This window comes from Zerene cesonia, chromosome 18 (assembly GCF_012273895.1).
Source record: "Zerene cesonia ecotype Mississippi chromosome 18, Zerene_cesonia_1.1, whole genome shotgun sequence".
NCBI lineage: Eukaryota > Metazoa > Arthropoda > Insecta > Lepidoptera > Pieridae > Zerene > Zerene cesonia.
This window is the reverse complement of record NC_052119.1, coordinates 2,705,288-2,720,963: the sequence shown is the minus strand read 5'-3', so window position 1 is coordinate 2,720,963 and position 15,676 is coordinate 2,705,288. Positions and strand designations below refer to the sequence as shown.

The following is a 15,676-nucleotide window of genomic DNA, read 5'->3' as shown; positions in this document are numbered from 1 at the left end:
ATTGTATGTAGGTTCATTTATCTAGTATAACAGAAGGAAAAATACAATAAAATTAAAAAAGTTTGATGTAATATAGGTAGCCCGAAGTAAATTTAATTTGTAAATATTCGTAAATTGCCAAGTACCATCTTCCATGACTCATATTATGATATATTTATTAATATTTAGATAGATTCAATTAAATAAAGGAAAAACATTTTATCAAAAAACAGTATATTAACTTTTTATGTATAGGTACATCAGATTGTGTAGTAGATGTAATTTATGATTTTTAAAGGACCATTATGAACAAAAACAAAAGAGATATCAAAATCAGTGAATTTATTTCATTGCAATCAATTTTCAGATGTAATACCGAAATATCAATATTATTAAAATATATTTACATTGTCATAACTCACATGGTATCAGTTCATTGATGTAAAAACTAACGGCACGTTTATAAGTACATTTAAATAAACATAAATAAGCGACTTAATAAATACACTAAAAGTCTTTCTTTTCTAAAACGGCAATTGCCGGCTAGTAATACTAGTGTAGATTTATTTATAGGATAGGCTTAATACTTCTCAAGATAATTTCACAGCAAAATCGAAACAGAAAACAAAATAAATTAAGATAGAGACGACGACAGATAGGTACACAGAAACAGAGGAACTAAATTAAACTTAAGTACTAGTTCAATAAATTAAAATCACTAACTAGAGAATACTAAATATCACAGAGCGAGTACCCATTACTTAATCAACAAAACGTTTCGTCGAGCAACTCAGTATAACACGTCAGAGAGCGAACACTTACATCTAACAATAAATAAGTACAAGCGACAATACATCACAAACAATAAATTATACAAAAAGTCTATCCTTGACTCGACTTTTTATTCTTCGGCCGCTTATTGCTCTTTTCTCTCAGCTTCGCGTGGAAATCTGCGCATTTCCTATCTTTCTTGTTGAGTGGGCATTTGAATTCCGAATACCAATTATTGAGTAAGTTACCATAGCCCCTGAACGCAATGTAGTCGTTTTTGAGACACTGCGTCGCGTCCACTTTCATGGCCAATGAGTCCAATTTCATCTTGCCCTTATCGAACGCCGGCACGGGCATGTTCACTGCCACCATGTTCTCAGTTATTTCAGCGATGGTGCTGTAAAGCCGGTCTAACGTGTCGGCTAACAGTTTTCCTCGGGTTGCGACGTAGGTGTTAAACGGATCGTCGGATAGGTCGACTTGTACGTTGCGTAGCCTTTTGAAGATCACTTCGTATTCTCGCAACGATTTGTATAGCTTCGGCATCAGATAGGTAAACTGTAACAAAAGAAAACAATGATTAGATTTACATTCATAAAGTCAAGACATTACAATTTCTATTATTCAATTGTGTTAATAATGCTATATTGGAAAGATGGGTCTTAAATGTGGTGTAATAATACGTGCGTCTCTATAAAGCCCTTTATCGTGAATATTTAACGACGTGGCTAATTGGTGTCGAGGCTATATGATCCAGTGTCTTGATCCGTGTAACTATTGGAATGGCATTATTCAGTTACAAACAATATGCCGGCATAAGTGGCTTTAATATAAACAAAAAGCTCCAACGAGATTATAATTTATTGATTTGTTTAAAGTATTGTTCAATCAGCACACAGTTTATATTTATTTAATAGAATTTATGGTTTATCTTGGATATTGGAAATTATTTTCTGTCTTTCTATAACAATTAGGTACCTACCTAATAAAATACTGTAAGAATATCCTCAACGTTCGATATTGTTGATATTTAAGGAAAATTCCTACAGTTTATTAAATTGTATTTTTTCTTATGTTCACTCAAGATTTTAAGGTTATGAAACCAACAGAATTATAAGATCGATGAATGACATAAGCTTCATAACCGTTAATCGTTTATAGATTAGGAAGGACAAGCATTCAACAATTTATAATACTGCAATTAACTAGTACCAGATTTACATCATCACGATGGATTGTTTATAAGGCATTTATTCAACACACCGCTATCTGTATGATATAAGTTATGCAATATAACAAAGAAATTGATTGTTTAAAGTCGTAGTTGTAGTTGGCGTATTAGATAAGTTCTAAGACACTGCTTTACCGCCTAAATGTTCGTGAAAGCTTTCACATAAAGGTGCATAAATCAACGGTCCTACGACAATATTACTCACAGTAGGCACGAGTCCTTACAACAATGATGGATGTCCGACAAAACTCGGTTTACAGGACCAACCGGTTACGCCAATTGTTGCATATTACATTGTTTTTATCGTTAGTACAAGGCAGATATTTGCCTTTTTATTGCTACTGGACAATTTTCCTGAGTTGAAGCAATCACTGTATAATAATTTTAAAGTAATGATAGGTTTCTATCTAAATACATTAATAATATCTATTATTTATTGATAATATAATTAGGTTTTAATAATGGAGTTACAATTTAATATCAAAATATTTAGTGTCGTCTGTTCAGGAATGCGGCAAATTAACTGTTTTCCTTTTACCAGATCAAGTTCAATACATAATTGTAACGTATGCGACACGGTGTTGACTAATACGTTATGTCATGGTCTGAAAATCGTGTCGAATTTCCGTGAGTAACGTTTCAGGAAAACAGTCTGCCTGAACGAAGCCATGAATGAAATCATCTCATTGAGCATTCTAAGAACGGGATAACTCAATGGCCACTAGACGAAGCGCCGCTTTTAATTAATTATATTTCGTCTGAATCATTCATGAATTGTGATTCACGATTCTTGGCCCAGCTTTGAACGAAATTTAAAGGGCTATTAACGAGCGATTCTAAAATTGATCTTTAATCTTTTACGGTTCATAAAACTGCCACGATGAGGGCATTGTGAGGGAAGAAATTGTCGAGTGCCATAATAAAAGCGCCGAGGCCTGAGAGCAAATATGGCGAGGTATAAAGCTGAAAACCCGACAATGAGCAGTATTTTCGCATTAAAGAGCTGAGCTTAACCTGTGAAACGTGTCGGAGACAAACGCGTTGCGCCGGAATCGTAAGTCCACATTAGTCTCACTTGGACAAATAATGTGTTTTTAACATTTCGTGTTGTTTTGTTAAATCGTAAATACTGAACAAACATTTAGACGTATGAGCGGCTCTCGGGCTCTGTCACCGTGAAAGCGTTCCGTGTTAACATCTGTGGAATGTCTGCCCTTTAGTCTTTGCTCGCTGAAATATATAATCCTTATTTACGACGCGATTACTTAGTCCTTTATGTAGAAGAACGGAGAACGCGTAAACCAAGCCTTAGTTTCTAAGTGAATTCTAATATTTTATGCGCATGCTGCTTACTGTGATTTATTTAAAGCTTAATTTAATCATCGATATTATACTCGAGGTTTATCCATACATTGATTCAGTCACGGCTCTAGTTTAACATCTCATTTAAGCGGTATTTAATTTTTAAATTGTCAATAAGTCAACTAAGACCCAAACGATGCTGAGATCACTTGAATTCTAACGCTTTCCTTTGCCCAAAGTTAAATATTTAAATTTCTTAAGTGGGCATGCATTGACGAACTGTCGAAACATACACAAGAATTATTTAATATTCATTGACATTTATACTGGGCGACTCGACACTGGCATGCTAGAAAACGATTTTGTCGATGGTGCGCGAGGCAGAAAGCTCTTGTGTGTAAGGACATCGGACACTGTATGCTCACATTCATTGTCTCGTGTCGCATTTACTTTTGTGTACTAATTAGTGGGTGTCCAATATGAATACGTAATAGAAAGTCGCGGTCCAGATGTGTGCTCGGTAAATAATAAAAGCTTTGAAAGATCCGTTACAATGCGTTTGTCGATATTTTAAAAGCGGAGGTGTTACGATGAATATTTAAAGAAAAACTCATTTACCGCTATTGCACCTAAGCTTTTTAATTATCGTGGAAGCCGTTTGCAAATAAAAGGTTTATTGACACAATCAATTTGTCGGTGTGAGTCAAGATTGTTTGCTTTCTTTTATACCACTGTTGAGACTTAAGGCGTTACTTATTTACAAATTTTGTAATTTTATTCGATCGAAAATTGGATAAATGTGATATGGCCAGGGTTATTTACTAATCAGAAATTTAGATATAAATATAAAAATATTGTAAAGATTCGATAATTATACCAAATTTTAAATAAATCTGCATCAGTGTCATGACAAAAAGAAATCACTAACAACGTTGTAATGAGTTTCGCAAGATAGATGGTATTTTAAAGTATCTCTTTTCAACTTAAATAAGTTGTTTGGCATTTACAGATCGCGTGCGTGGCCGGTCGGTATCCATCTATGCAAATTTCCACGAAAGCCTTAATTGGATACTTTGACTGTGCTCTTACTGTGCTTACACAAAAGCTTCAGAATTATTTGCCACCAGTCTAACGTGAACTTTTTCCCTCGCTTATTATGGTATTTCAACAATAAGATCGAACATTTATTTGTAGTCATTATTCATTGGGTATGAACACTACCTTACTTTTGTTCTTAATTATTTACTTACGTTAATACGTTTTCTATTTTTAATCGAATATTGTAAGTAATAAAATACGAGACTAAAAAACTATCTTTGAAAATTTGTTAAAAAAGATTTAAAATACGAAACTCGATGGACAAAATTAATGGTTTATATTTCTAGTTATTGCCCTTAAGTACAATGTGAAGTAAATAAACGGGGTACAAAGACCGCCACATGTAATTTGGCCCGACGAAACCTCATTTAAGTTGCAACGGTACAGCCTCGAGCCGAGCTAATATACAAGGGATTCTTTGTCTCAAATAAGGCAAAAATAAATTAAAAATCATGTAAAAACAGTGAGAAAACAAAAAGAGTAATGGGCTGGACCACCACACCCTCGAGACGCGAAATGAGCGGGCTAGGGTAATTATACTGTCAGAGTGCTTAAAGCTCACTTCAAATATTTATCTCGTCTTTCAAGGTTTAGCCCTAATCACAATTTGTGACAGAATATTAATACAGTTTAGTAAATACCTATCTACTACGTAATATCAGTAGATATCGATGTTTGGTTAATTTAAAAGTACATACCTTTCGTTCTGAAATCGATTTCCCAAATTTCCTCGACGATCTGTACTCGTGGAAATGTATGTCCACAAAATTTACAGCTGGCAGCCAAGACGGCATACCGTCCCGATATTCTTTTGTTTCGTTCAATACTTTCTTATCTTGATCGAAGAACCTTTTCGTGTTCCTTAACTTGTGTTTGATTTTTCTAGTCGCGATTTTATAATTCTCTACACTGAGGTTTTTTGGTCGTTTCAGCGATGCTGACATATCTTTGGTAAGTTGCGCCATGTTTTCTGACTGTCTTTGATGGCGTTTCTTATGAGGCAGGCTGGCACTTTCAGTCGGCATTATACACATGGCTATTATAACAACTACGGATGCAGCCACCAATAGCCTTTTGGGAAAACCTGTAACAAGGAAGTCATATATGAGTGCTAACGTCATTTGCAAGCTAGATTTTCAATTTTTAAATGTAAATGAACTCATTATAAAGTTGAAGGTCGAAAGAACTTAGTGCCATCTCGTACACTTAAATATTTCTGTTCGACAAAGCCGTCGCAGACACGAGCGCTGCATAACTACGACCGCGCAGGAGTCACATACAAAATAATAACCTCCGTGATTTTAGTGAACGCACTCCTACGACCATAACATGATGTGCATAAACCCGTAGCTTCGTACAATCTTCATCTCCAGGCGACTTTCTCACCGACCATTAGCTGGTTGGGACACGCACGTAATTTTTTTCAACAGTTGCGCCTCCGGTGAACGAGTTTTTATCGTAATAAATTTTGAATACGAAGTCAGTGGGAGCGTCACTTGCATTGTGGAATTGCTCAAAAATGGCAAGCACTATTCTTTCGATTTATCGTTTGACTGTTATTGAGGGTTTTGATGTTTGCGCCGACTCATAAAACATATTTTATGTTCGAACACTGACTCGTAATTCTGCAAGCGACGTTTTCAAACTTTTTAAGAGATAAGCCCGTGCTATGTTAGGCTTTGTAAGCCATGTGCTAAAACATAGAAAGTTACCATTGGATGTGCTATATGCACACAAGCATGTTTTGTAAATATGCATATTGCTCTCAATGAATACACTATAACATTCAAGTAAATGGCTACGAGTATTTATTCTGAATTGTAAATAGTGTTTCTTCAAACAATGTATGCGGTGAATTCCAAATGAAAAATTCTCCGTAAAATAATTGCTTATATGTAACATTACGTGTGTCTAGTAACGAGAACTGCGATTAAAATGTAAAAGGTTATTATTAAATCTAACACATAATACAGGAACTGGCGCTACCTATTACATTTGTTACGTCAAACGATGATAAGCGGAGGTTTATGGTCAGTGAATCATTAGGTCAATCGGTGTCGTTGACAATCGAATGTGTGTTAAGTCAATACAGCCTTACGATAAAAACGGGAGCCGCGAATCGTTTTATTTGTTCAAATCGACCAGCAGAGAATAGAACTTTTTTAGTGTGTGGCCATTGTTTGTGACCACTGATTTCTATATCACAGATTGTGCCCGACAAACAATGCTTACCTATATTACAACGAAAACTGATGCTATGGTTCTGACGTGATTTTCCGTGGGGATTTCCCAACTGGTTTTATAGATAACCGCGATATTGTTAGTAAATTGTTTGGAAAAATAAAGAGTAGCTTCGACAGAGGCAATAAAAATATATGTACATTATAGGATATGTTTAAAAAATATGTATCATATTTTGTGTCTTAAAGTTTTGCTGTCAATTAAGTACTTTGATCTGCCGGCGCGTTTGTTGTACATTCCCACACGAATTGCTCGCTCAGCTAAACCAAACTCTTTCTTAATTCGTATTGTCAACATTCAAAACTGATCGACCAATTGATTCTTAATAATAACAATGCATTTGAACACGTACTCAATTAAATTTTAATATTAAGCAATGGTTTGGATTTTTTTTTATGTTGAAAATTTCAAATTAAATTAATATAGATTGATTATTTTGGAAAACATTATAAACCTATTTACTATTAAACGCACATCGTTATTTAAATCCTGTAACGTATATATTTCATTTAAGTTGTAAATGTCACACGATAAGTAAACAAACACATTTGATTATAATTACGATACCAATGATTTTTATCTACCCACATCAATTATTATTTATTTAATATTGTTTTGACAAATGACACCAAAACAAGCTTTCACACACCAGTTAAAAAGACATCCATGAACAACGCATTGATGTAGCTCCTTTAGCCAAGTCCATATTCATATGAATAATTTTCCGATCGAAATTTTTCGCGATGATAATTCACAAAACACACGATACACAAGTCACTGGGGGTTTATTCTGTCACAGGACCATTACTGAGTTACGTGTTATCAACGAGAGAGCGTGCGAGACCGGCGCGCGGGCAATCGTCGCTCGTTGAATGAGCACCGAAATGCGGCACCGTACATGAAATAGCCACTCAAACTATGCGAAAACCCTTACGCCCGCCGGAAAGCGAACTCCGACCCCGTCAGAGACATCCTTCTAACGTAATTATTCGCCGCCCACGTGCATTCGTATATTCTAATCGCATTTATAACGATACACATTTGATTTCATAATTCCAAATGGATATTAAATCACAATCTAAATTACGTCATAGACATTACTCACCTAATAGGATTATTTCACTTGAGAAAAGCAAACATTTCGGATGTTTTAAAACTTATATCGAACGGTTTTAAAGAAATTGCTAGCGTGTGGACTGATTATTTAAATGTGGTAAATTATTATACTAAACAAATTTACATAATTTATCATCTCCACGCCATTCGCTTTCTAAATCTTGTGCAAGTGAACAATTATTCGGTTAGACCTCGACGCTGATTCATCGATGAGTCTATCCTAAAGTTACTTTTTATCGGACGTTAGTCGCGGGCGAGCACGTGTGCGACATTTTTTACTTAACGTCAAGCAAAATAATGATTATCGAACGAAATAATCACGGGTGATATAATAACTACCATAACATCCGCGTGGTATGTACGCAATTAGTATTATGAGTCTCAAACCTAATTAAAAAACTAATATAATGGAAAAGGGTTAAGTGTTATATTTTTAATCCTTAAATAAATTTTAGAAATAACAGTAAGGCTTAATTGTTTTTTGGTGAAAATTCTATGAATGTATAATATTAGAAAAAGTATAATGTTACGGAAATTAAATACAATTCTGGTCTACGAATATTATTTTAAAGCCCTATCGGATAATTGATGCTTAAATTTATTTACAACGCCATTAAATTCCGTAGTTAATTTCATTTTACGTAAACTAAGTACAGATTAACACATTTGCGGAGATTACGTTCAAGCCTTATCGATAGCAGTGAGCAGTCGTCATCGACAAACACATATCATTCATCTATTAGCTTGTAATGATCGTTTCGTTCTTATTGGCACGTTTTGTTATCGAAGCACACGTTTTGACGTTTTACATATTTTAAGTTTAATGGGCACAGATACAATAACATTACATAGACAATTGCCATATTAAAATTTCAGCGACGTCCACGGAGAACATATCAACCTGCTAAAAGGACATTCACACGTAAGTCCATTCTTTTATATACAATTTAAATAATCTTCGATTATCCTAAGGAACAACATCGTGATTTATTTAGCTGTTCGACTCTTAAATATTCTCTTCAAATTATAAAACAAATATTTGGCTTAGAGGTGCACAATAAAAGTAGCTTTCGTTTTCTTTTTACTGCGCGGTCTTAAACGATGCGAACACGACGCAAAAGAACAAACTTGAACAAACTAACTTTAAAAACAAAAAAAAGTATTGAAGTATGGGAAAGATAGTCGACCAGATTCTCCTACGTAGACGCCAGAACGATTGTTGTGATACAATATTCATAAAAATTACACATGCAATAAAATAACCCTTGTATTGTTTGACCTACTACTTTTTTTCTTGATAGTCTTCAAGAAACATTACTTGTATGTGGTTTATGCTATAAACATTGAACGGGCACTTGGTTTATTTACATTGACACGTTTTTTTGTCCCGCGGTTAACAAGGAGATGCCATTGTACTCGAATGCTTATTGATAGTGTCAATAGAAGATTATAATGTCCATGATTAATAACACTTCCCGAAAGTTTTACTTTTGTACTTTTTCTAAACGGAAGGAATGTAGATTAGTAGGTTATGTGGTAATCTCAAGATATAAGTAACAAGGTGTGATTGTACTGGTGCTTTAGAGGTATCGCATGTATCCTTTCATATGAAGCTTCGTTATTTGTTACAAATTGATTAATAACGGGTAGACACAGCGTTTTTACGATAACACAAAAGAGATTCCCATCGTCATTCCATCTTGTGACATGATGACACAGCTTTCGTCAATTAGTAGTTTTTATGTGAAAATGAGTTTGTAATTAGCTTAAGTAGAGGCTTTCCGGTCGGCGATTGTGTTCTGTGCATTTACTCAAACGAATCGTCAGGTTTTTACGGAGTGTTGTGTCGTGAATATAAAATGTTATCTGTTGAAAGTAATAATGGTTAATTGTTGACTGAAGGCATCTTTTGATTGCCGATGGATGGAGATTGAATACTGACGACTGAAGACAGTGCTTGCGAATCTTTTAACGTCCTATAGTTACATAGGAATTATGGTGCAATTATAAGAACAATGACCCTACTACGTGACTGATTGACTTGCTTTTTCATAAAAAGAAGAGTAAATGACGTGCGAATAGGTTATCTAAGGTAAAAACCAATGAGGAGATCCGCAATGTTCAAAAGAGTCACGATGCACGACTGAATGTAAAATGCTTCGATATTAGATGGTTCTACTTAACTAAAGAATTAAGTTCCACAATGTGTTGTTTCATCGATGAGTCACGGATTTCCCAAATTTTCGCGAAAACCACGTCACGATGGAAAGCGTCTGAAAACCTACAAGAGCGGTATCGAGTCTCGGATGGGATATTTCTTGTTATTACTCATAAATTTATATGAGCTCGTTAATGTATATTAATTTTCTGTTTTGATTGGGTTAAAGAGGACACCTGATAGTATACTTATATAGATATAATTGACAGGAAGTTCTGGTATTTATCCATCTATTTGTTTACCTAAAATTGTATTAAATGCAACCAAAGATAATTTTAGTTCGTTTAAATTTACCGTAAACCAAACACGGCTTCCGCGGCCGCTAAAACTAAATAGCATTGTTGCCGCAATATAAATCAAAGCCAGCTTGCACACTATTGTGAAGCTCCATCTGTTACCCACTTACACCACAGACTAGGCAAGTGACAAAAAAAATGCAACTGAAAGTAATTGTATGTGAAATGTTTGTATATACTTTATGATACTGTGTTATTGTTTGTTAATGTTGAGTTTTGAGGATGACGCTTATTTTTGTTTATTTAATATTGTAAAACGATAGTTTTTCTGTACGTGTATGATTAAAGTCTTGAACGGCGGAATTGCTTTGAATGAAATTTTGATGTTAGTAATATATCGGTCCAAAAATAATGTTTTTTGTTACAGGAAACGTTCATCGGGGATAGAATTTGTATAATCACATTATCCTCATGGCGTCTTTTCCTGGATTTAATAATAATTGAAAGAATTTATATCTTAATATTGTTGGATAAAATATATGTTGTTATAGTTGTAATATTAAATATTCAGTAGGTACTTGCGCGTGCGCAATGAAGTTTCAGGTACAGTTTTTATTGATAATTTCCCTTGCTGAATGCGAAATAGGTCATAATTATGATCTCATTATTTTTGTAGATAAAAGCTGTTATTATGACAAAGATATTTCGTTTATTTACTGATTAACAAAAATAAAAAAAATATATACCGTAAGATGTCCTTGCCGGCGCTTTCTTCAATGAACATCCAATGCACAATGCACAATTATCTATCATCTTTGATGTTACAATTATATCACAGTTGTAAATACTCTTTGGCACGATGACACAGTAATCTGTATCTAATATCACTGGCACATAAACACAAAAAAAAGGATGAATAAATAATAAATAATTGAAAGTTGTCTACGACTTTCGGACCGCGTTGAGGGCTCTGTGCGGTTACGCTCAGATCGCCGCGTTACGTGTAATGTATGTCCTGAACGGATTTCCACGGCTTTTATGTAGTTGGCCGGCGCTCCTGTGATAAAGGGTGCAAAAAACCGATTGTTTGCAGAGGGCCCGCCATTACGTCACAGATACGACGTCGCGCGCGATCAGAGCGTAAACGGGCATATGTTATTACGCAATCCGCTGTTCAAATAAATTGATACATGTGTTCCCTAACCGGATCCTGGATAGATGTGTGAAAATTGAAATTGGTGCAAATATTATTTATAGCTATAAGCTGCGTCACGTATTCTATTAATACCTACACTACACTTAATAAAAAAAAAAATACATTTTTTTTACGTAGTTTATGTTATAAACATTTAGCATCTGAGTAAGGTCTCTCATAAGTGTTTTATCTAAGTGTATATATTTAATCGTTTAAAAATATTAAGAAATCTTAAGCGACCTTTCCCAATAATATATAAACCCAAAGAGTGAACGTTAAAGTATCCTGTTCTTATTTCATTTTGTTTATTCAATAGATTCGGCATTGAAAAACGAACTAACATGTATATTCACACTCGCCATGTAGTAAGTAAAACGCAGATTAAAAATAGTCTTGATGCGAGCATTATGCTTTTAATCGTCTCCACATACATCTTTCAATATTAATAATGGCTGAATCCTTGATACGTACTTAACACACGACGATTAAAATTAACCACAGTTTATAATAGATTTTTGACAGCTACAGAGCGAAACTCATTCGCAATTTCAACGGGGGAGTTGCTTATTCTATCATCCCGCCTCCGAGAGAGTTCCGCCTCTCGATTTAAATCCCAAAATAGTCCTGTTTGATTGGCCGCTTCGTGTAATCTCTTCGCCTATTACGTACAGATGATGCTGGAACTTCAAACTTATCAAATTTAAGCAAATTACGCGCCAGTCATCAGGGTTACAGGAAAATAGGTCAATCTGTTTACTGATTTCGCTGTAATTATAAATATATACTGGTATGATTTATATAGTTTAGTAATTAAATAAGAAAACTTATGAGAGCGCCTTGGTGTTAGGCTGAATTGAAGGTCGAAATAGAATACACAATCGCGTAAAAACATACTTTATAGCATTAACTGAACTCATCAACGTGATGGCTGTGTAGCACTTTTAAAATCGAAAATTCATTTCAAGAAAATAAAACTAAAAATATGTATCTACGAAAATAAATGGTAATGTCTTTACTATCTACTTTTAGAATAACATCGGAATTAATGAATATTAGACGATAGATGGGCAGACGTTAAGTAGTATAATGATCGAACAATTCAACTTCTATTAAAGGAATTTTTATTAGAAATTCTATCTAAGTAACTAAATTCAAAATATTTTTTTAGTATTATACAATATACATAAGTTTATTTCTTAATTATTGCAAAGCAAAAAACAAATTTCTTTAATTGAATTACGGTAATTGCCCACTTTTTATGACAGATAATAAACCATTCAATGTTCATAATCGCTTACAATCAATACACATTTAACTGGCATCACGGAGACACAGTTTCCAACGTAATAATTATTACGTATCGATACGCAATTAATAGAGACAAAAGAAACAATTACGTTGTGTTCTTGTCACACCGTACTGTAATTCTGCGCTTTAATTAATACGTGACTAATACTATAAAAAGTTTCATTTGCAACTTCCCTGTTTAATGTTAAATTATCTCTAAATTTATCCCATGACCTAAACGAATTTGTATGTACTAACATACAAATTCGTTACGCAAATTGAATGATTATTAATTTTCCTAACATAAATATTACGAGTTAAAGAAGGAAAACCATACCGATACCTCAAATTGACCATTCGTACTATTTTTATTTGTTTTTTCTATTTAAATAATTGTGTGAATGGACTATGACATGAAATTATTTTCCTCGTTTCGATATTATTTATAAATACGCAAGACGGTGTAAATAGCGGACACGCTATCGTCACAATCGTAGGCTAAATAAAAAATGGGAAATTAGAAAAATCTAAGGTATATAAAGAAGAATAATCGGTGGGGTTATTTGAATATCCTTGATACACGTGGTTTCAGAGAAACTGCTCGAGGATGGCCCGACGAAAAACCCCGCTGAAACATTTGTATACTCATTATGCAAATCCGCAATTCTATTATGATGCTGTCATATCCGATCTTACGTGGCATTCTCACATTTAACGCTCTCGTAGGCACGTATACTGAATCTTGGAATCTTGGACGTACCAATCAACGTACCGCATCCATTTATTTCAATAACAACTGCGTTTTGGGAACGGTGTTTCAGTCCTTTAAATGTGGAAAATTTTGAGAGCTGAGGCTCATTTCTATTCTTACTGAGAGGCTTATTTCATACATATTATATTATAGGCACCGGGCACATGGTACATATTTTTTTTAATTTAACTGATCCAAATAGGAAATTAAGTACCCAAGGAAAAATGGCGTGATACAAATATATGTTTTAGGATGAAATATTTTCATTTGTTAAGTAAGAGAAGGACATAAGAAAATTTAAGTCATTAGAAATCACATTCAGCTTTTTATATATTTTTTGCGGATTCCGTGTTACACTTTGAAGGAATGGATGACTAAATATTATATTTTTTATCGGAAATCGGTAGCGGTACATTTCTAAACATGGTATGGTTGAAATGTAAGGACGAGGTACTTTCCATTAAAGTGTGTCTTCTGTGGATTGTACTTAATTGAGTTATAAATTTTCAAAACAATTTAATTAGATATAATGAAAAAAAAAAATATTTACATGCTTAGGTAATCACTGTTACATAAAATGTTATTTGAAAGTTTTACTGTAATGTTTAATACATTGTATTTAATCCTTGCCTGAATGTAAAATTACATATTTGTCACTTTTAACTATAATTGTTTAATAAAGATATAATGGTAGCTTACATTTCAAGGGAGAGCTAAGATTTTTACGAGGTCAAATTAAACACGTAAGAGTTTAACAATGCCGCATAAAGTATGTAATTCGGTTATGATTTATAAAAATGCCTCCGATGACTAACCACATCTTAGATATTTAAGACCTTAGGCGTTCCGAGAACGATACGAGACGCAGGTATGAGAATATAAAGGAAATACCATCACATTCTTTCCTTCGTTCCTTTTGGTACTATTTTTGAAACGTCTAATTTGAAAAATGAACGTCAAAATTTGATAGTTTTAATCTTATTTGATAGGAGGAAAACTTCGTTGCGTGTTTTGGTATGTAGTTATTTAATAGATATTTGATTCCTGAAAGATTCGATTGTATACCTTATTTAAAACAAATGACGTTGCTGTACTTCATATTCAAAAAGCAATACATAATAAAGAAATAATTATTTAACAAGCAATCAAATTAATACTTTTTTATTTCAGCTTTACCAGAAATGTCTGTGAATTTTTACCATGTAACGCCATTAGGTATCTTTGTAGAATTGTAATACAACGTAGATTAATTTCCATGTTGGATTAGACATGGAAAATAATAGGTCTATTAAAATGGGACGAGAAACATGTAAAATTATGATGAAATAAAACCATGCAGTTGAGAAACAATACATAAACAAAGGTTGATTTGAATATAAAAATGTAGTACAATAATAATTATTCTAATCTTGTTCCTGAGGAATTGTTTAAATCACGATTAGTGAAACGCGTCTATTACACTACCGGAAAAACTGGAAAGGTATATCGTTTTTTTCCAATTAAATGCTATTCATATGCGGTGCAACGATCCCACGGATTGCTTTGTTTATTGCTTACAATTCTGCGATAATACACTTCAGTGTCACGGTCATTGCAGTTATATGTGTAACAAATGATCAGCCCCATTTTAGTTTCCCAGAGGAAAAAAAGAACCGGTCAAGTGCATACGCATCTCGTGCTGCATATAAGATTATGTTTATATGTACGTGAATATGTTTAAGCATCCGATTGAGAGTTAAGATCCATATACATTGTATTTTGAACATAAAACTACTAATATTATAAATGCGAAAGTTTGTACGGATGTGTGTGTGTGTTTGTTGCTCTTTCACGCAAAAACTACTGAACTGATTGCAATAAAATTTGGTACTTGGTAGATAGCTGGACAACTGGAATAACATAAAGGCCACTTTTTATCCCGATATTCCTACGGGATACGGACTTACGCGGGTGAAACCGCGGGGCGCAGCTAGTATACGATAATTATAATTTATACCAGTTTTTAGTCACCCTAAATAAATAAATATTAATTAAATTGTGTAGCATCAATTTAGTTTTTAAATTCCTTAAAGTAATCAATATTCTGATAATAACAAGCGATGAATAAACGACAAAAAAATCGTTCATTTCAACACCCTAAAATTTGTAGCAAACGAATACGAAAATACAAAAGAAAGACTGCAAAACACATTAATGCTGCTGAGAAAAAATGCTAATTCCATATGATAAGGCTAATGATTGTTGCCCACTC

The 15,676-nt window shown here is 33.8% G+C and overlaps 1 protein-coding gene across 2 annotated transcripts; it reads right to left on the bottom strand.

Moving 5' to 3' along the window:
* Positions 1–633: 633 nt before the first annotated feature.
* LOC119834118 lies at positions 634–11,164 on the bottom strand. Of its 2 annotated transcripts, none has more exons than XM_038358407.1 (3): positions 10,939–11,164; positions 5,080–5,465; positions 634–1,308 (listed from the first exon to the last, which is right to left on the bottom strand). In XM_038358407.1, exons 1-3 carry the CDS (start codon positions 11,003–11,005, stop codon positions 862–864), a joined length of 900 nt encoding a protein of 299 aa, XP_038214335.1. In that variant the 5' UTR covers positions 11,006–11,164; the 3' UTR covers positions 634–861. The 2 variants fall into 2 exon arrangements, with proteins under 2 accessions (XP_038214335.1, XP_038214336.1); XM_038358408.1 differs by lacking the exon at positions 10,939–11,164 and adding an exon at positions 7,272–7,527.
* Between the last annotated feature and the right edge of the window lie 4,512 nt (positions 11,165–15,676).